The 22,686-nt window shown below is 42.1% G+C and overlaps 2 protein-coding genes and 1 long non-coding RNA gene across 3 annotated transcripts; 1 reads left to right on the top strand and 2 right to left on the bottom strand.

Annotated features, from left to right (window-relative positions):
* The first annotated feature begins 68 nt into the window (after nucleotides 1-68).
* LOC117593745 lies at nucleotides 69-3,042 on the top strand. Its single transcript, XM_034289899.1, has 4 exons — nucleotides 69-176; nucleotides 566-625; nucleotides 712-769; nucleotides 1,085-3,042. The coding sequence occupies exons 1-4, from the start codon at nucleotides 94-96 to the stop codon at nucleotides 2,303-2,305; spliced, it is 1,422 nt and encodes a 473-aa protein (XP_034145790.1). The 5' UTR covers nucleotides 69-93; the 3' UTR covers nucleotides 2,306-3,042.
* LOC117593775 lies at nucleotides 2,384-4,033 on the bottom strand. Its single transcript, XR_004575194.1, has 2 exons — nucleotides 3,034-4,033; nucleotides 2,384-2,950 (listed from the first exon to the last, which is right to left on the bottom strand). It is a non-coding gene; the product is annotated as an uncharacterized LOC117593775 (long non-coding RNA).
* Nucleotides 4,034-5,058: 1,025 nt separating this feature from the next.
* LOC105009945 lies at nucleotides 5,059-20,753 on the bottom strand. Its single transcript, XM_034291347.1, has 6 exons — nucleotides 20,704-20,753; nucleotides 19,742-20,404; nucleotides 19,525-19,578; nucleotides 16,009-17,193; nucleotides 6,203-7,909; nucleotides 5,059-5,093 (listed from the first exon to the last, which is right to left on the bottom strand). Coding segments are annotated over exons 1-6 (3,645 nt in total). The 5' UTR covers nucleotides 20,705-20,753.
* Between the last annotated feature and the right edge of the window lie 1,933 nt (nucleotides 20,754-22,686).

The following is a 22,686-nucleotide window of genomic DNA, read 5'->3' on the forward strand; positions in this document are numbered from 1 at the left end:
TGACGTCATCAACTACGCGACGCTGTAGCGGCTGATCGGTGGCAGCAGAGTGGAGAAATGCAATTTAGACGCAATTAAAGAAAAGCAATAGATATGGATCCAGTACGTTACAAAAGGTACCTCGTTGACGACGAAGCACCCGTTCCAGAAAGAACAAAGAGAAGACGTAAACGAAAGTAAGTCTTGTAACAAAACGTACTAGAAGCTAGCTAGCTAAATTAGCCAGCTAACAAAGCTACCAGCTACAGATCATTTCCTATACCATGTAAACGCATGTGGCATAATTCCCCTTAATGTATGTTAAGTATGTTTGTATAAAGGTAAAATGTATCTTTCCATGTCCACTGTACCTTTCCATGTCCAAAGTAAATAAATAAAGAAAACTGTTCAAGTTGGAACTCTAGCCAGGAAAATATTTCACTTTGTGTGTTTTGAATCTACAGTCTTAAAGGTTTCACCTCATGAATGGAATTTACCTGCTTGGACTTAATCAATCAGTCATATCAATCCTATTATATTGAGTGATGCATGAAGTGTTTTAACATTACCACAACATTTTTGTTAGGGACATTTCTGAAGATATGGGTGATGATGAAGAAGCTGTGGCCTCTTCTTCTACAACTCAGTAAGTAGAAAACACGCACACCAAATTAAATACCAAATAAAAAAACCTACATATTTCTTGCTGAATGATTTTTATTTTTATTTTAGGTATCTCACCCAAGAGGACAATCAAGATGACCCGGTGTCTACTGCTTCTGATGACACAGTAAGTGGCTAAAAATGGCAAAAATATTAAAGTTAGGTGTTTTTTGTTTTGTTCGTGCATGTGCATGCACACTAGTTAATGTAAATCATCATAGATAATTCCACAACCCAATTCTTCCTGATGTTGCTTAAAGTGTCAGAAAAATATACATGTGGACAAAAGGGGGCATAAAATTAATTTGGAGAAGACTGTTAAAAAAAATAAACAAAGACACTTGAGCCTTCAAATGCAAGTGGTTACCAACCACATGAAATGGTACATTTGTATGAGTCTGTGCAAATTTGGGATTGCTAATCCAATGTTTTAAATTCACAGATGAACCAACCCATACCTGGCCCTAGCTCTTCACCTGGGGAGCCAGTAGAGGAACATCTAGAAGACCCCACAAGTCCAACTTTAGACCAGAAACCAACAAAAGAACAGGTGGAACTCCTGCTGCTGGCATTAAAACTCAAACATGGATTAACAAATAGAGCCTTGGAGGACATCATGCATCTTATCAACTTTATTGCTGGTCCTGGTGGGGAATTGGTTAGTGGCTCAAAGTACCTTTTCTACAAAGCATTTGATTCAGTGAAAGACATATTAGAAGTACATTATGTGTGCAAGAGTTGCAAGGTAAGCATGCAGGAAGGTCCCTTTAATGTCAAGTGCCCAGTCTGTGACCAGGACACATCAAAAGCGCATGCACAAAAAGACCAGTGTTTTTTGTACTTGCCACTAAAATACCAAATTAAAAAACTGCTTGAGGACCACCAATTAGGGAAACACCTGAAACACCGCTTTGAGAAGAAGGATGCCTCCATCAAAGATATATATGATGGACATTTATACAAAAAACGATCACCCCTTGCATCACCAGACAGCATATCACTGACTTTCAACTGTGATGGAGTGCCAGTGCACAAATCAAACACAAAAAGTTTGTGGCCAATTTTGTGTACTATTAATGAACTGCCAATACAGCTACGTGCAAAACATGTTATGCTTTGTGGCCTGTGGTTTGGTCAAAACAAACCAAATATGAACACTTACATGAAACCATTTGTCGATGAATGCATAGAGTTGTACTCTAATGGTCTTATATGGGAAAGTGAAAGTGGGGAAATTGTCACAAGTAAAGTACTGCTTACTACCATGGTGGCAGATTCAGTTGCTCGGCCACTGATTCAGAACTTTAAACAGTTTAATGGTGAGTTTGGGTGTTCTTTTTGTATGCAGAAAGGAACAAGTGTGCTAAAACGCAGGGGGCGTGTAAGGGCTTATCCCTATGAAAAAGCAGAGTTGAGGAATCCCTCCCAGACTGATGATCTGGTGGAAGAGGCTCTTGCTGGAAACCCCACTAAGGGAGTGAAAGGGCCTAGTATTTTGTCTTGTCTACCTGATTTTAATATCATTGATGGCTGTGTTCCAGATTATATGCACAGTGTGCTGCTGGGTGTAGCAAGAAGCATCACCACGCTGTGGTTTCATTCTGAAAACAACCAATCGCCATGGTATATCGGACACTCAACAGAACAGATTGATGACATTTGAACTTCTATTAAACCCCCCTGTAATGTTTCCCGTGTCCCTCGCTCAGTGAAAGAGAAAAAGTTCTGGAAGGCACACGAGTGGAACATGTGGTTGTTTTATTACAGCATACCAACATTGAAAGGGGTCTTACCTGAAAAATATCTGAAGCACTGGTTTAAGTTGGTAAAGGGGGTTTCTCTTCTACTCGGTGAGAATATATCACCACTGCACATATCAGAATCTGAGGGGTTGCTAACAGAGTTTGTTCAGGAAATGGAGACCCTTTATGGGATCAATAATGTCACTTTCAATGTACATTTGTGCCTTCATCTGCCCAATACTGTGAGGAACTGGGGTCCCCTCTGGGCACAGTCTGCATTTGTGTTTGAGTCATACAATGGGATCATTTTAGATATGATAAAGAGCAGCCAGGGAGTTTCTCTGCAGATAATGAAAACAGTTTGGCTACAGGTTGCATTTCCATCATTTTCCCAAAAAACCATGGTGGCAGCTTCTGATGATTACTTAGCTCTCTTAGAGTCTTTTTCAGTTGAGAAAAAAATGGTGCAGGAAGTAAGTCGCTGTCATGGTGTTACATCTCTGGGTAGGCCTAAAATTTGTATGATCAGAAATGATGATTTTCTGGCCTTGAACAGCATCAGCAACCTTGAAAATAGAGTCACTGTGAAGTATTTTTGCAGAGTAGTGGTTAATCTTGAAATAGTTCATTCACAAAACTACTCACGTACTTTTCGGAGAAACTCGTAGACTGTCATTCTTTCTGATCGAGAGGAAAGTATTTTCTCTGTGAAGACATTCATTGTCTGTGATCTGGGGCAGGGGGAGACATGTTATGCAGTGGGGAAGTACTACCAAAAAGTGAAACAGGACATCTGCGGTCAATTTAAGAATCCTTGTTATTACGTCCCTGTAAGGAAATGTCTGGGGCCTTTAGTTGCTATACAAGCATCTCAGATAAAAGAAAAGTGTCTGTTTGTTAAAACTGTGAACAGAAATGTTGACATTGTCTTCAAATTCATTAACCACAGTGAAATGCTCAGATAGATGTGGGATGATGATGATTACCTGAATGTATATTCTATGTACTTTTCTTTTGTTAGTTTTTTTGCTACATTCAGACTGTAATGACCTTTCAGCCATATTCTGGAAAATGCATTAAGACAATACAGAAAACATTGCATTTGGTGGATGTAACGGTGAATGTGTGGATGTGTATGAGCTGTAATGTGAATCTGGAAGTGACTTGAAATTGGAAAAAAGGCTTGATTGACAAAAATAAAAAAACACAAACCATTTTGTTATACATTTCCTTCTTTTCCACTATTGACCTTGTAAATGTTTCAGGAAAACGTGTAGACATCATAGCTTTCCATCTCCTCTCACTTAAGTGCCATAGTTAAATTCCATAACATGCCAATTAGATGTGATACCCATTTCACGTGTTCGCACATACATAAGTTCTTGCATAATTTTTTTTAGTTATTTCTTAGTTATTGCCTTGATAATAGAAAATATGAGCTAGGCATCATGTATGACAGTTTCCAAAGTGAGATATGAGCTACAAAATGACCAGATCTTGCCATGAGCTAGGAGACGTATCTTGTATGTACATATAGGGCTTATATGTGGATATAAAGAAGCAATACAGGAGACCTATATGGCCTGTATATGCACATATATGCACCTCAATTTTGCCTATATGTGGCATATACACGCATATATGCAGCATATATATTATCATATATGTGCATATATGCAGCATATATGCAGCATATATGTGCATATAGACTGCATATAGGTTACATATATGCGCATATATCCTCATATAGGTTCTTTCCATGTGGGACCATACCGTTATATCAAGGTATCATATAGGCCTAGTAAATCCACTAAAACAATGCAAAATAATAATAAACATTGTCATAGAATAGCATTTAGGCTACACTTACCCTATTTCACAAATAGGTCGATTCCATCCTGATACTTTTCATCGTCTCAATGTTCAGACCCATTTTCACTATCCTCGCTCTCCAAAATAATTTCTTCCACTTCTTTCGCCGTTTGGCCATTTATTTTTTCTCAAAACAATTGCTGGTAGCAACTGCTCGTCTTCAATGCAATCCAAGTGCATAATGACTGAATTGGGAGCATGGTAAGGGTGACAACGCCTCTCCCCCTGGCGCGCTCGCTAGCACTTTCTCTCTCTTTTGGGGAGTGGGGTGACATGGATAGGCTTCGCATTGGATTGGTTCATGTATTGTAGACTTCTAAACATCAGAAAATACACATCAAGCATAATTAGTTAGGGCTGCTGCTGAAATCCTGAAGGACTATAGGTGATCAATATTCACGATTGCAGGGGCTTCTGGTTTACAAAAGTACACAAACGAGACGTTGCAGCGGCATGTCCTTGTTCCCGTGGAAAAGAAATGAAGCCTCTAACTTCTGCTGTTCCGGAGCAATTAATAAAAATGTGTGATCTGGACGCGCAGGCACGTCAAGAGGTTTTGTGATCGTGATTGTGGGGCTTCTGGTTGTTATTACGTTGTTATTTGCAGCATAAAATCCATATTAATGTGGAAGAAGAATGAAGCATCTAACTTCTATGGTTACAGAGCAGTGAATAAAAGTCCAGCCAATCTGGGGCGATCTCAAACCTACTGTTCATGCAAGATGACCAAAGACTTTGTGTGACCTGGAGGCTTTTTGCCTAGACGAATGGGTACCTATACCAACTGCTAGAATTTGGGGCCTCAAAGGGGGTCAATACGCAGAGATTCACGTTCAACTGTAGGTCATAAAAGAATGGCACAATCATAAAACAAAACATAACAACAAAGAAAAAACCCACTGACCTTTGTTTAAAGGTCTGCATACCCTTAGGTCTTAAACCCCTTAAGCATTTAGCAATAACTCATCTTCATAAAGAAAGGAAGAAAGAAAATCTAACTTAATAAAAACAAATCCCCAAAATAAAGACATTCCGTAATGAGGATTGATTTACAGTTTAAGACTTTTGAACCCAGAACATGATTGAACATAATTAATGTTATTATTTATTCACATTTAATTATAGAGAAATCAACCATGACCAAAGTCTGCCACACAATGAAGTTTTGCAAATAAGTCATATTAGACAGTTACAGAATCATAAAAAATTTGCTGGCACAAGCACATAGCCAAGGATACTACAGGTCTGGAAGAATTAACAGACCACTGCACCTTTTTCTTTCCTTTAACCCTTCTGTTCCTCACTCAAAACCTTCCTTTTCAACATTTTTGGAAAGGAAAGAAAAAGGTGCAGTGGTCTCTTCATTTTTTCCGTAGCTGTATATTGGCGCTCAACAGTATCCATGGGGGGAAACTATGAACAGAGTATGAAATGTACATAGTCACTCCGGATAAGAGCATAATGACTTAAACATAAATGTTGTTTTACACTCCAATTCAATCTGTCCTTTACTGATTGTCACATAACAGAAGTCTCAGCTTATTTAGTTTTTCTTCTGGATATCAAGTATTAACTACATTACAAAGTTAATTAGTTATACCAGCTCTGTTCAAATATACATTCTCACAGTACAACACATGTTCCCTCTGAATTCTTCAATTCAGTAATTATCTCCTGCAATTGAGTTTTCTCATCCTTATGTTTTTTTTCCAGTTTCTTGATTTTTTTTGTCAGTTGACATTTATCTTGTCTATAGAGATCTTTTAATTTATCATGCTCCTTTTTCTGCTTTTCCTTTAGTACTGTCATAGCGTCCCGCTCTTCCAACAATTTGATTTTCATTTCTTCATATTTCTCTTTAAAGTCATTAACTTCCTCTGCATGTCTTCTGGCATCTTCTTCATATTTACAAATCATTTCTGTCTTTTGCCTTTCATACTCCTTACATTTATTCTGTTCTTGTTCTCTCCTGACTTTATCTTCATTCTCCCTCCTCATGTTCTCTTCCTCACGTTCTTGTCTGAAATGTTCCTCCACTTCCTTCAGTCTTCGTTCTTCCTCCTTTCTTCGATTTAGATCCTCTTGATGTCTCCTTTCCCATTCCTCTCCACGTTGTCTCTCCCAGTCTTCCTGCATCGTGGTCATTTTCTTTGTCAACTCTATCCTCTTTTCTTCAAACTCTTTTTCTATTCTATCTTTTTCTTTCTGCTCCATCTCTCTTCTCTGCTTTTCTAATTCATTGTTCTTGATTCTATCGCTGTCTCTCTCTTTTTCAAACTCCTCTCTCTGTCTCCTCTGTTGTTCCTTTTGTTGTTTAATAGCTTCAGTCTCCTTCTGTCTCCTAAGTCTTTCTTCATCCTGTTGTCTGACTCTCTCTTTGTTCAACTGTTCCTCCCATTTATTTTTTTCTCTCATCATGACCTGTTGCATTTCTGTTTGACCTGTCTCGGCTGCATCAATTTTTCTCTGCCACTCTTGTCTTTGTTCCTCTTCTTTCTTCTTCCTCTCCTGCTCTTCTTTCTCTCTCCTTCCCAATTCTTCTTCCTGTTTCCTTTTAAGGTCTGCAAGCTGCTTCTCTTGTACTTTAAGCAATTCTTCTTCTCTATTCTTCTGTTGTTGTCTTCGTTGCTCCAGCATTATTCTATATAGATCCTCATTTTTTCTTTGTTGTTTTTCCAACTTTTCTTTTTGAGTTTGCATCTCTTTTTCCATCTCCTCTTTTTCTTCGCTAAATATTTTCCTTTGCAACATTTCTTGTTCTTTCCTCTTTTCATCCTCCAGCCTCCTTTGTTCCTTCTCTTTTTTCTCCTTTTCTTGATGTTCTTTTCTGATAGCGTCCTCTCTCTCCTTTAACATTTTTTCTCTTATCTCTCTTTCCTCATGAACTTTCTTTCTCTCCTCTTCCAACTTCGACTTAATCTTTTTCATTTCTGTTTCATGCTGGACCCTCAGTTTCTCCATGTCAGCTTTTATCTCCAACTCTTTCTGCTTCAGTATTTCAGCCTGTTTTTTTTTAATTGATGCCTCTGCCTCCTGGAACATCTCATTTGTGTAGAAAGTGCCTTTGTTCATGGACACCATTATGTCAAACTTCTTGAAAAGCTCAGTGACCTGTGTGTGGTCATGTTTATCTCTGTTGTTGAAGACATGGTACCTGTCTCCACAGTCTCTGATCAGTTTTTTCAGTTGGGCATTTGTGCTACTCTTAATGTAATCATCAATCGATATGTCTACCAAGTTATCTCCTCCGGTAAACAGAACTAAGCTGAACTGTCTTGCCTGTTGACCAAAGGTTTTCTCTATGAGGTCCAAAGTGTCCAGCTCCTCTTTTGTGATTCTGCCAATACCTAACACTATGATAAACACATGGGGTCCCGGGGCTGACAGGGAAATACATTTTGCTATCTCCTCCTGTACATCTTTATTAGACAGTGTTGTGTCATAGAGACCAGGTGTGTCCACCACTGCAACTGTTCTTCCATCCACTTTGCCAACTGCCTTCTTGCAAACTGTTGTCACTGAGTCAGAGCTGATTTTAGACTCAAACATATTTGGGCCCAGGATGGTGTTTCCAGAAGCACTTTTCCCATTCCCAGTTTTCCCAATCAGCACCACCCTCAAACCCTCTGTAGTAGAGCACTTTGATTCAGCACCTGAAATAAAACAAGAAATGTTAATCAGTTCATTAAGACACTTTACTGCCTGGATTGATGTTAATCAACACTGAAGACTTATTTACAGTAAATCAAAAGTATTTAGATAGTGACAGGTTTTTATTTGATTAGGATATATATTTCCAGACTTTGGTCTTAAAGTGATACAATGACTATTAAGTTAAAATCCAGACTGTCAGTTTTAATAGGTGGGTATTTTCATTCATATGAGATTAATTACAAATATCAGCATGTTTTGTATTTAATCCCTGCATTTCTGGGAATCAAAACTATTTGGAGAATTGTTTTCATGGTGGTCTCCTACCAGGCAGTTCTATATCGTGAAGCTTTGCCCAAAGGGGCTTCGCTCCTATTGGTTTACCCTCTCTGCCAATCGGCAGTCACTGAAAATTTAAATATGCAAATAACATTGCTCTAGGCCATCTGCCCCATGGCTATAAAAGCAGTGCACACACCCCAATCTGCCTCCCTTCTTTCTTCAGGAGAAAGTTTATTTTTATGCATTTAGGTGATTTTCGACAGTCAAGGATGACTTCACCGTCTACTGCTGCTGGAGTTGCGTCTTCAATGACGGTACCCCGGCCACTGACTTCTGTGTCAGCCTGCGGCTGCGACGAGCTGGACCTGGCCTTAGACACGCACGCTCTGTGTTGTGCGTGTTTGGGGCCGCAGCACGCTCGTGAGGGTGCCAAGGAGGAGCCGATTTGCACTGCCTGCACCGTTCTCTCGTTGCCGGTGAGGATGGAGCGGCTTGCATTTTTCGCTGAGGAGGTCCCACTCGCCGACGTCCTCTGTCTCCTCGATGAGGAGGACTCCTTTCAGGAGTTGGGGGCGTCGACTGAGAAGACCACCTACCCCTGGGACTGCTCCCTCCTGTTGGGCTTCGGCAGCCATCCTGAAGCTGACCCAGGCCAACTCCTTGTCGGCTGGCAGGGTTATGGCAACGTCGGTGGTTCAGGTCCGGCACCTGTGGTTGGCGCTGACGTCTCTGAAGGAGCCGGAGAAGGTTCCTTTCTTGAATGCTCTGCTTCAGGAGGACGCCCTGTTTGGCGCAACGGCCCTGTTGCGCCAGAAGAGGGAAAGGGAGGAGCGTCTCCGTTTGGGGGCCCTCTTGCCTGTCCCCTCCTCCTCGACAGCGTCCTCTGCTCCTGCTGAGGCCTCACGGAAGCCAGGGGGTCGCCTACGCCGCCGGGCTCAGCATCGCCGTGCTAAGATGGCGGGGTCGACAGAACAGGACGCGGCGCGTCCTGCACAACGGGAGGTGAGGGAACCTCGCCCCCAGAGGGCGTCCCCTCCTCCTCCTCCACGCCGACGGGGGTCGTAAGGCTCCGCCATTTAAGAAGCGGCGTGCCTGACTCTTTGAGGGGGAGTGTCCCTTGGATGCTTCCCCATCCTGTGTGCGTTTGGTGGGGTGCTCCTCTGTTGGTGTAAATAAAGCTGTGTGTTCACCTTATTTACCTTTGAGTGAGCCTTCATTGCAGACGGCCGCTGTGGGCCTGGGTATGTTTAGTGAGCGGGCGTCCCGTCCTCAGACTCTGCCTGAGGTCGGGGATGTCCGACCGGTCGACCCTGAGGGGGCGGGCCGGGATGGGGGGCCGGGCAGTTTTCCACTGGACAGGGCAGGTTTCTTTGCCCGTCCCTCTGAGGGAGCGGGTCAGCTAGGCTCAGGTGCACTTTCTGCCGGGGCCTCTGTCTTCTTGGTTACGGCTGTAACCAGTGGGGAGGCGGACGGCTCGACTCAGGTGTCACGTGCGTCATCCTCTCCTTTTCGGGGGGGCCCTGCCTTAGGCGGGTTGGCTGTTTATGGACAGCTCTCCCGCGGCGGTCGGGGCAGAGGACGCGTACAATCAATGGCTGACCACGGCCCCTCAGCTGTGTGCTCGCCCGCTCTCTCTGTTCTACTCAGAGTGGCGTCGGCTGTGCACTCTGCCGGGGTGGCTGGATGTGACGCTGAGAAAGAGGAACGCGCTGCAGTTTCACTGCCAACCCTCCCCATTCTCGGGGGTCGTGAGACTGTCATGACGTCTCCGGTGAAGGTCGCGGCCCTACAGGGGGAAATTGCGGACCTTCTGGAAAAGGAGGCGGTGTCCCTGGTCCCGTTGGGGCAGAGGGAGAGGGGGCTCTACTCCCCTTACTTCCTGGTCCCCAAAAAGACGGGGGGCATGCGACCGATTCTGGACCTGCGCATTCTGAACAAATGCGTGTCAAAGCGACCGTTTCGCATGCTCACGACAAAGCATCTCCTGGAATGTGTGCATCCCGGGGATTTTTGCGTCAACATTGATCTGAAGGATGCTTACTTTCATGTTCCTGTTCTGCCGCGCCACAGGAAGTTCCAGCGGTTTGCCTTTCAGGGCCAGGCATACGAGTACACGAGGATTCCGTTCGGGTACACGTTGTCTCCCAGCACTTTCACCAAGTGCGTAGAGGCTGCACTGGGACCGTTGAGAGGTCAGGGGGTCAGGGTTCTGGCCTACCTGGACGACCTGTTGGTCCTGGCGCACTTGGCAGAGCAGGCCAGGGTTCACACGTTCCGGTTAGTGACTCAGCTCACTCGCCTGGGATTTGCGGTGAACTGGAAGAAGAGTGCTGCTCAGTACAGCTGCCTGGTGGTGTTTCTGGGGCTCCAGTTATCCACAGTCGCTATGAGGGCTCGGGTGTCCAAGGCACGGAGAGAGGCCACTCTGCGGGCCCTGGCACATGTCCAGCTGTCACGCATGGTGTCGGTGTACGCCATCATGTCTCTCCTGGGTCTGATGTCGTCAGCCCACACGGTGGTCCCGCTGGGTTTGCTGCACATAAGGGGCCTTCAACGCTGGTTCGCCCGCCTCCGTTTGGACCCGGTGCGTCACCGGCGTCGATTGGTCAAGGTCCCGGACTCTTTGGGGCGGGACCTGGCTTTTTGGAGGGTCCTGCGCACACTGCTTCGGGGGGTTCCCATGGGCAGTGTGTCAGTACGGGTCCCAGTCTTTACAGACGCATAATTAATGGTGATGGCAGCAGGGCAGTGTTACTCCCTAACCCGGCATTTCTGCCCAAGCTGATCAAGGCGTTGTTTCGTTCCATGAAGATGGTGTTGTGGGCGTTTTCTCCCCCTCCCCATGCGGGTGCGAGGGAGGAGAGGTTGCATCGTCTGTGCGGACCACGCCCCAACTCTTTCTGTGTCACGGTGGCACTAAGGTGGGCCAGCCGTTGTCGAAACAGCGTCTGTCTCATTGGTTGTGTGAGGCGATTGATCTTGCCTACACGTCATGTGGTGTCCCTACACCTAGTGGGTTCGGGGCCCACTCCACACGTGGGGTGGCGGCCTCGGCCACACTGTTTGGGGGTGGTGGCGTGGGGGTGGAGGACATCTGTGCTGCCGCGTCCTGGGGGACGCCGTTGCCGTTTGTCCGATTCTACTTGTGTGACATGGCGGCAGGCACGTTGGCCCACTCTGTGCTCAGCGTGGCTGAGTCTGGGGTGTGAGTTGGGTCCGTCAAGCTACTGGGACGGCTCATTGACATGGGTCCGTTCGCAGCTCCAGTATGCCTGTGCACTTGTGTGTGGGACGCTCGCCTTTGATGTGCTTGAGCGTCTACTTGGGCGCCAAGTCCGGGTCCCGGTGTGTTCTCTGGGCTGGCCTCGGACGCTCCGATTCAGTCGAGGCTGATTTAGGAGGTACCAGATGGGTTGGTGTTGTGGGTACATTCGTTTGGGGGCTGTGATCAGCGTGCAACCGGATGTGCTTGGTGTGAGCCGGATGGAAGCGGCTGGGTGGTGTGGTTATTCCACGCCCGAGCCGTCCTGTGGGCACTGCTTTTATAGCCATGGGGCAGATGGCCTAGAGCAATGCTATTTGCATATTTAAATTTTCAGTGACTGCCGATTGGCAGAGAGGGTAAACCAATAGGAGCGAAGCCCCTATGGGCGACGCTCCACTCATAGAACTGGGGTTACGAAAGTAACCATTGTTTTTTTGTTTGCTTTACTAGTACATTTACAAGACAACAGTCAATGTCTAGTCTGTAGCTATTAGGTCTTTAACGGTAAGTGTTCTAAATAAATTACAAGAGCAATGGGTTTACTGCATGTTTAGTTGTGGATATGCTCCTGTACTCTGTGGTTGAGAATGAAGGATTACGAATGTGTCCCTCTCCTACTTATTTCAGCAAATAGGTATTTACCATTATATAATTGTAAAATAATGTTTACATGGCTATACTTTATTTTAGATACAACATTATTATATTCTAATGTAACAAGGAGAATATGTGTACACCATACATCCTGGTGTTCATAAAACCACTCTTGGCTTAGTTTAACAGTGTCTATTGGGACATAATCATGCTGGAATATTGGATCATCATGAGGGAACAGAGTGTGCACCTGGGGTATATCAATCTTGCGTATGTTTCTAACTAAATTCTGGCGTATGTGGAAATCCTACGATTTGCTTGCGCACAACATTAATGGGATTTATCAGACTGGTGTACGCAACACATACGCATGCTTCCATTGATAAATCAGACCCATACTATACTCCTGTGTACGTGAACGAGCTTACAGTCTCCGCCCAAAGAACGCCTTCAATTACCCATATAAGGTATCCAAATGAGCCCTATTGACTATGTAATTTCAGTCGATACACGAAGCAAGGTGGAGACCGGTCTGAAAAAACTTACATTTTACATACATTTTTCATAACGTGAACTTCAAATAATATTATCTGATATAGAATCTAACAAGAAACCAGGCAAGCCTAGTTCAGCCGGGCCACAATAGAAAATGTTGATCATAGCTGCCCTCTCAAGATTCTAACCAAGGTTGCCCACGTGTAAGGCTGTGTCTTTAACCACAACACCACAAAGCTGACCATTTTCCGGGTGTCAGTATAGCATATTGACAATATATAATGTTGTCATGCATTAACATCACGTCAAGTTTGAATATTTCTTTAGACACCATTAACCAATGTGTTGAACTAAGTAACGTTTCTTATGAAGTTTACCTCCACCACAAATAGTATCTATGAACTGTATGACTTTTGCCACTGGACGTTTTAAAAGCTTATCAGCCAGTAATATGTCGCTAGATCCCATTACGCATTGTGTTAAACTTAGTAATGTTTCTTATTAAGTTTACTTCCACCCCAAATAGCATCTATTAACTGTATGGCTTTTGCCACTGGCTTATTTGCCATTCATGAATGACACTGATACAATAAGTACTGTATCAATATAGGTGACGATAACAGACTTTTACGTCAAGTGAAAAGACGAGAGAATCGTGCAGCCAGTGAGGTGTTTGACTATCCTGAAGAAATGCTAATACATAATTCTAAAATCCACCAGAAACAGTCGCAATATAACAGTAAACTAGTGATGGCCGTTCTTCTAGCAGCAGGATATTATGCTAGCAGCGCTAACTCAGTTTTTCTTCTTCAAAATAAAAGCCATCATTGAACTATATAAGGCAATATTGTTAACAATCTAGTCTGTCATTTTATGTTTAATTTCCTTTTTTCAATGTTGTTCTTGTCTGTACTTTTTTTACATACTAGATTGTTAACTATATGGCCTTTTAAATGTCAATGATGGCTTTTATTGAGATAATGAAAATCTGAGTGCTGCCAGCATAATATCCTGCTGCTAAAATAACGCTAATGAAGCCTCGTTTGACCATCACTACAGTAAACAGTTTCATTTTAGGCTTCCCGTAGCTACAGAAGGTTGTAGCCAGCAAAGTTGTTGTCAATTCTGAAAAATCCTCTTTTACCACAGGCCGTTTTAACAGCTAATTAGCCATTTGTGAATGACATTGAGTATATATCAATATAGGTGACGATTTATTAATAACTGATTTTTTTGTCAAGTGAAAAAAAGAGAACCATGTAGGCAGCGAAGTGTTTGTCGTTCCTGAACAAATTGTATCCACCAGAACTGTTTTATATTTGGCTTCCTGTTAGGTAGGAACATAAGGTTATAGCCAGCAAAGTTTTTGCCTGTCCTGAACCTCAGACATCATGTGGGTTGACTGCTACAGGAGTCGAACGCAGGACCTGTTGTTCCGTAGCCCATGTCTCTAACCATTACGCTATTTGACAAGGGTAGTCAGTCAGTCAGTCAGTCAGAGACGGACTCAGTAAGAGACATTCACTCTTCTAGGCTGGGTCAGCTTACACGGCCCGGCGAAAACGTGTGATTTATCAAGAACTATCAAGTAGCCCGACAAGAAGTCACAAATATTCCTGCATTGCAAGACGTGGCTGTTGTTAATAAAATAAAGTGGTCAGAGATCAGTCAAGGTGGACGTGAGAAAGCAAATCACTTGCATGACTGGGGAGATCTGATTGGAAAAGTCCTAGATGGGGACACCGACATGTTGCTGTGGGATGGTTGCAGTAACTGATCATTTCAACTTCACATTCAGGAAACATATCAATACAGACATAAAATCAAAAGGAATTGGTCAACTGGACTATACCGTGTCTATCTTGCAAACCCAAGATCTGTTAAAAGAAATTCTATCACTTTAAGGGAAAAATAAATTTCATGGCATCAACACATCTCAAAAAAGTTGGGACAAGGCCATGTTTACCACTGTGTGACATCCCCTCTTCTTTTTATAACAGACTGCAAACGTCTGGGGACTGAGGAGACAAGTTGCTCAAGTTTATGAATAGGAATGTTGTCCCAATCTTGTCTAATACAGGCTTCTAGTTGCTCAACTGTCTTAGGTCTTCTTTATCGCATTTTCCTCTTTATGATGCGCCAAATGTTTTCTATGGGTGAAAGATCTGGACTGCAGGCTGGCCATTTCAGTACCCGGATCCTTCTTCTATGCAGCCATGACATTGTAATTGATGCAGTATGTGGTCTGGCATTGTCATGTTGGAAAATGCAAGGTCTTCCCAAGGTCTTCCCTGAAAGACACGACGTCTGGATGGGAGCATATGTTGTTCTAGAACTCGGATGTAACTGTCAGCATTGATGGTGCCTTTCCAGATGTGTAGGCTGCCCATGCCACACACACTCATGCAACACCATACCATCAGAGATGCAGGCTTCTAAACTAAGCGCTGATAACACTTTGAGTTGTCCTAGTCCTCTTTAGTCCGGATGACATGGCTTCCCATTTTTCCAAAATGTACTTGAAATTTTGATTCATCTGACCACAGAAAACCTTTCCACTTTGCCACAGTCCAATTTTAATTATCCTTGGCCCAGAGAAAACGCCTGCGCTTCTGGATCCTGTATAGATACGGCTTTTATTTTTACCTATAGCATTTTAGCCGGCAACAGCGAATGGCACGGTGGATTGTGTTCACCGACAATGATTTCCATTACAGTATCATTCCTGTATGTGATGCAGTGCCGTCTCCGGGCCCAAAGATCACGGGCATCCAGTATGGTTTTCCGGCCTTGACCCTTACGCACAGAGATTGTTCCAGATTCTCTGAATCTTTGGATGATATTATGCACTGTAGATGATGATAACTTCAAACTCTTTGCAATTTTCCTCTGAGAAACTCCTTTCTGATATTGCTCCACTATTTTTCGCCGCAGCATTGGGGGAATTGGTGATCCTCTGCCCATCTTGACTTCTGAGAGACACTGCCACTCTGAGAGGCTCTTTTTATACCCAATCATGTTGCCAATTGACATAATAAGTTGCAAATTGGTCCTCCAGCTGTTCCTTATCTGTACATTTAACTTTTCCGGCCTCTTATTGCTACCTGTCCCAACTTTTTTGGAATGTGTAGCTCTCAGGAAATCCAAAATGAGCCAATATTTGGCATGACATTACAAAATGTCTCACTTTCAACATTCGATATGTTATCTATATTCTATTGTGAATTAAATATAAGTTTAAGAGATTTGTAAATTATTCCATTCATTTATTACTCACAATTTGAACAGTGTCCCAACTTTATTGGAATTGGGTTTGTAGTAATACAACTGTTATTCGTTTCGAATAAAAATATTGCACTAAATATAAATGTGGTGTAATTGTTTACATATTTAAAATAGGAAAATATAGAGCTATTCAGCAATATGATTTCCTCCTTCTATTTAGATTATTAGATTCTAACTCACCTTGTGACTCGTTGCTGATTTTTTCCTCCAAATCTAGGATTCTTCTGTTCTGTGCCTTCACATACATGTATGGAGTGTAGCATGTTTTGTTTCGATCCTTTATTTTAACAATATCTTCTAAAAGCTGTTTCTGGATGTTCTCAATCTTTGAAGCATCAAACAATGAATACTGGCCTTTGCACGTCTTGATCAGTTGCTTCATGTCTGCATTTTGTTCCAGAATGTCCACTGTTGTCTTATCAACTGGAATGTAATCCTGTCTGAACAGAACCATGGTAAAGTCATTGACTTGTGGGCCCAGAATGTTCTGGAGGGTCTCCATCTCTCTTTTGTCTTCATCATTGAGTGGACCCCCAGGGATGACCAGGAGGAAAACATGGACTCCAGGCTCACAGAGAGAGACACAGCGGAAACTCTGATCCATCACTTCCTCCTGAGTGAGATGTGTTCCATACAGAGCAGGCATCTCAATGACAGTGACCAGCTGACCACATATCTCTCCTTCTCTCTTTAAACACACCGAGGAGGACATTGACTCTGTTTGACCCAGGAGGGCATTGGATACAGAAGTCTTCCCAGCTCCACTTCTGCCACACAGAACCAAGTTTAACCTTTGCACCTTTGGTATTATGGTATCATGTGTCTTCTCTTCATTGTAGGTGAGGTACTTACAATCATTCGCCTTCACCATTGTTTCTATCTTTCCTATTAGCTCTCTGTGGTCACTTCCTTGTGAATACAAGTTATAAAACCTTCCCCCACACTCTGTGATCATTTTGGTTAGATGAGGATTTTCTGATTCCACCTTGTGAGTAATGACCACCATTGAGTGTTTGAAGGCGTTTTTACCAAACAGACTCAGGATCCACTTCAAAGTGTTTAGTTTCAGTTCTGTGAACTCTTCAGACTTCAAAACCAGCAGAAGAACATGAGGTCCAGGGGCTGTCAGGTTCTTACACTTCTCCATCTCCTTCATTATGGACTCCCCAGACATAGAAAACAGGTCCTGAGTCTTTATGACAGTTACTGATTTGTCATTTACTTTTCCACTGGCTGAATCACATTGCTGTTCATGCCTGAAGATTTGAGACCAAGATGACTTAAAAGCTTCTTGTTGTAGAATCATGTTGCCCACCACTTTCTTATCGTCTCTCTTCCCCAAAAGAACAATCCTGAGTGAAGACACTGTAAATCACATTAACAAAGGGTATGTAGATAAAACATTGCAATGTACCTGTTTACCACAGTTTTCACACATATCCAAGGTAATTACTATTCACCTTCACAAGTCATTGTTGCTTACTGTTGTTGTACCTTATTAGCGCATCAATATTGCCCATTCCATTGTACAGTTGTGCTCATACGTTTGCATAACCTGGCAGAAATTGTGAAATTTTGGCAGTGTTTTGGAAAATATGACTGATCATGCAAAAAAAAAAAATATGTATTTGAGGATAGTGATAAAATGAAGTCATTATCACATAATTGTTTGGCTCCTTTTAAAATCATAATGATATTAGAAATCACCCAAATGGCCCTGATCAAAAGTTTACATACCCTTGAATGTTTGGCTTTGTTACAGGCACACAAGGTGACACACAGGTTAACATGGCAATTAAATGTTAATTCCCCACACCTGTGGCTTTTTAAATTGCTCTCAGTGTCAATAGTCAATTAGTTTGTTAGCTCTCACATGGATACACTGAGCAGGCTAGATACTGAGCCATGGGGAGCAGAAAATAACCTCGTAACAAGGTAATGGAACTTTATAAAGATGGAAAACGTTATAAAAAAAATCCAAAGCCTTGCAAATGGTAGTCAGTACTGTTCAATCACTAATTAGGAATTGGTAATTGGGGAACTCTTGATACCAAGCCAAGGTCAGGTAAATCAAGAACGATTTCAGCCAAAACTGGCAGAAGAATTGTTCAGGATACAAAGAATAACCCACAGGTAAACTCAGGAGAAAAACAGGCTGGTCTGGAAAAAGACGGTGTGGCTGTTTCAAGGAACACAATACGATGATACTGGAACAAAAAGAGCTGCATGGTTGAGTTGCGAGAAAGAAGTCTTTACTGCGCCAATGCCACAAAAAAGCCCAGTTACAATATGCCCGGCAACACCTTGACACTCCTCACAGCTTCTGGCACACTGTAAATTGGAACGACGAGACAAAAATAGAGCTTTATGGTCACAACCATAAGCGCTTTGTTTTGCAGTGGGGTCAACAAGGCCTATAGTGAACAGAATACCATCCCCACTGTGAAGCATGGTGGTGGCTCACTGATGTTTTGGGGGGGTGTGAGCTCTAAAGCCACGGGGAATCTTGTGAGAATTAATGGCAAGATGAATGCAGCATGTTATCAGAAAATACTGGCAGACAATTTGCATTCTTCTGCACGAAAAGCTGCTCATGGGACGCTCTTGGACTTTCCAGCACGACAATGACCCTAAGCACAGCAGAAAAAGGTGAAGGTTCTGGAGTGGCCATCACAGTCTCCTGACCTTAATATCATCGAGCCACTCTGGGGAGATCTCAAACATGCGGTTCATGCAAGACGACCAAAGACTTTGCATGACCTGGAGGCATTTTCCCAAGACGAATGGGCAGCTATACCACCTGCAAGAATTCTGGGCCTCATAAACAACTATTACAAAAGACTGCATGCTGTCATTGATGTTAAGGGGGCTATACACAATATTAATAACTAAGGGTATGCAGACTTTGAACAGGGGTCATTTCATTTTTTTTCTTTGTTGCCATTTTTTGTTTTATGATTGTGCCATTCTGTTATGACCTACAGTTGAATATGAATCCCATAAGAAACAAAAGAAATGTGTTTTGCCGGCTCACTCATGTTTTCTTTAAAAATTTTACATATATTATCGATTCTCCAAGGGTATGCAAACGTTTGAGTACAACTCTAGATTACAGTGTGTGCAGGTACAAGGTCTCACCTTTGTGCCTGTGAACGTTTTAAAGGCTCTGCCTCAGGGATAGGTTAGCACAACTGTATTTCTGATGCTAATAAGTGATGCTGAATAAGAACGCGAGGACTGAGATAACTGGGTGGAGAGTCTCCCTGGAGGGAGGTTGGAGAATTGCATTAATCAAACTCTTTTTTTACTAGTTTCGTGCTATTTCTCATCGTAACTAAACTGAATTGTTTTGTCTGTACTCAGTGTTTTTTGTTTGTTTTTTTAATCACTGAAACTAACCTGTATCTAAACTTGTATACGCAGGGCACAGCTGTAAGAGACCTTGGTTTGAGTCTGTATTCCTTGTTGAAATAAAGGGTTAATAAACTCAGTTGTAGCTAACCCATGTTTATGCACATACAATACATGGTGAAAACATTTAGGAGGTTTTGAGTATGTTGAAAGATCCATGTGAAACATAAAACCTTTGCCAATTGAATTATTTAGAACCCAAAAGAGCCAAATGTTTTGTCTCTTTCCATGTTTTGGGAGTTCAAGCTTTTGTGTAAATGAGTCTGATTTTTACATTTTACCCACATTGGTTTCCACTGCTGGGTTGTTCCTCCCTTTTTTTCTGAGGTGATGCCAATCCTGAAAAAAAAATTGAAAGTTTTAATCTTTGCAGTTTTAACCAAGCACAATGAACCAAAATGTTGTCAGTTTATATTTTAATACTGTTATATTTTAATAACTCATATTCATTGTTTATCTCACTATTACTTTTGTCAGTTTTCTGTTCTTCATGTGTAATTACCAGTTTGTATAACTTTCTCCTTGTTCAATTTTGTTGACTCCCTTTGTTCCAAAATGTCCTTTCCAACATGTTTCTCCCTGTTGTCTTGTGTCAAGCTACTTGTGGTATCTTCAAATACTTCCAAGGTAACATACGCTCCTTCGTTGTCCTTTACCATCTGGTCAATACATGTCATTAGGTGATTACGGTCATTGAGGTTCATCAGACACTGCTTTCCTCTACATTCTTGGATCATCAGGTTCAGAGCTTCATTCTCATGAATGTGTCCTCCCCTGACTTCACGAGTTGTCAGTACCAATGAGTAACCAAAGGACCGGTCACTGAGGTTCTTTAAGATTTTCCTTATTCTGTTTCTCTCTTCTTCTATGAAAACTTCAGGCTGCAGCACCAACAGGAACACATGAGGTCCAGGTTCAGAAAGAGTTTTAATCCAACTCAGTTCCTCTGAGAGTTTGTCATGTGAGATATCAGGGTCTAACAGGTCAGGAGTGTTGATCACAGTTATCTGTCTTCCCTCCACTTCCCCACTGGCTCTTATACATTGGTCGAGTACATAGTCATGTCGAAATGCATCGATGTTCAGGATGATGTTTCCAACATCATTCTTCCCAGAGACACTCCTACCCAGCAGAACAATCCTTAGATCACTAGGACTTCCAGACACTGAAACATAAACACCAGTGCAAAGAAATGTTACAAACTCTACAGTAAAACATATTTACAAGGTATTTACTCTATGAACAATACTGGACCATACATACAAACTTGCCTGTTGTATCATATTTGCCTGTCAAAAAATGTTAATATATATTTAAACTAATGTGCCCCAAAGAAAAAACTGAGCAGTATCTATCACGCTTTCTCCCCATATTATAATTTTTTTTAATTTACTATGAACAATACAGCACTATGCTTTAAAATATATAACATATGGTAGATAATGCATGATATTGATGACTCACTGTTAGGGGGCAATAAATCTGCATTGTTGCGTCTCTTGACCCATGCTTCCCCAACTGAAAACAAATTAAAATTAATACAATTTCAATTAATAACATTAATATGCTATATTTGGAAAATACAGTAACCATGTTCTATATTTGGTGTGACATTGATCACATTTGAAAAATGTTATCATATTATTAAAATACAAATGTTACATTTCATTCGGTTTAATATTTCACTTTAAAACATCATATAAATTACTGTAACGTGATGTTAGTTTTATGTAGGGAAATATTTTTATGAAAAATAAAAAGTTTTATTTTATTATTAAACCTTTATTTCAACAAGTAACACAGACTGTGACCATGGTCTCTTTTACAGCTAGGCCCTACATATACAAGTTAACATATACAGGTTAGTTTCAATGATTAAGAACAAACAGGGAACAAAACACAAAGTGCAGACAAAACCAATCATACAGTTTTGCACGTATTCAACATGGAATATGAAAGGGCCACTGTAGCACATTCACTTCATTGTTCTTGAACCACTCCAATGTTGTTTTGGACTTGGGATCACTGTCCTGCTGAAAGGTTAATGTCCTCCCAAGCATTGTTTCTTTAGCAGATTGATGCAGGTTACCTTGCAGTATTTCCCTGTATTTTGCTAAATCCATTTCAGATGGCACCTTTTAAGTCTGAGAAAACTGGACTCATACAGTGCCTTACAAGGTAATTGGGACAGTAAGCTTTGTTTTCTTATGTTGGCTCTACAACTCAGGGGGTTGGATTTGAAATCAAACAATTACTATGTGGTTAAAGTGTAGATTCTCAGTTCTCCTTAAAGGGTCTTTGTATATACAGTAGGGAGAACAAGTATTTGATTCACTGTCGATTGTGCAGGTTTTCCTACTTACAAAGCATGTAGAGGTCTGTAATTTTTATCATAGGTACAGTTCAACTGTGAGAGACGGAATCTAAAACAAAAATCCAGAAAAACCCCATTGTATGATTTTTTTATAATTAATTGCATGACATGACATAAGTATTTGATCACCTACCAACCAGTAAGAATTCTGGCTCTTTCATACCTGTTAGTTTTTCTTTAAGAAGCCCTCCTGTTCTCCACTCATTACCTGTATTAACTGCACCTGTTTGAACTCGTTACTTGTATAAAAGACACCTGTCCACACACTCAATCAAACAGACTCCAACCTCTCCACAATGGCCAAGACCAGAGAGCTGTGTAAGGACATCAGGGATAAAATGGTAGACCTGCACAAGGCTGGGATGGGCTACAGGACAATAGGCAAGCAGCTTGGTGAGAAGGCAGCAACTGTTGGAGCAGTTATTAGCAAATGGAAGAAGTTCAAGATGACGGTCAATCTCCCTCGGTCTGGGGCTCCATGCAAAATCTCACCTCATGGGGCATCAATGATCATGAGGAAGGTGAAGGATCAGCCCAGAACTACATGGCAGGACCTGGTCAATGACCTGAAGAGAGCTGGGACCACAGTCTCAAAGAAAACCATTAGTAACACACTACACCGTTATGGATTAAAATCCTGCAGTGCACGCAAGGTCCCCTGGCTCAAGCCAGCGCATCTCCAGGCCAGTCTGAAGTTTGCCAATGACCATCTGGATGATCCATAGGAGGAATGGGAGAAGGTCATGTGGTCTAATGAGACAAAAATAGAGGTTTTTGTTCTAAACTCCACTTGCAGTGTTTGGAGGAAGAAGAAGGATGAGTACAACCCCAACAACACCATCCCAACTGTGAAGCATGGAGGTGGAAACATCTGAAATCAGCGAATGAAATTGAGCAATATCTCAAACAATATGGCAGCATTCAGTCCCCAACATTTTGTGGACTCTATTTTGGACTATTATTTTGAAGGAACTATTATTTTGAAGGAACAGCTGATGAAATGAGTGTGTGAATCTGCTAGAACGTTGAGTTGGAGTTGGTGGTTCTATCAGCAGTTACAGAGGGCTATTTTT

Source organism: Esox lucius, chromosome 3 (assembly GCF_011004845.1).
Source record: "Esox lucius isolate fEsoLuc1 chromosome 3, fEsoLuc1.pri, whole genome shotgun sequence".
Taxonomy (NCBI): Eukaryota; Metazoa; Chordata; class Actinopteri; order Esociformes; family Esocidae; genus Esox; species Esox lucius.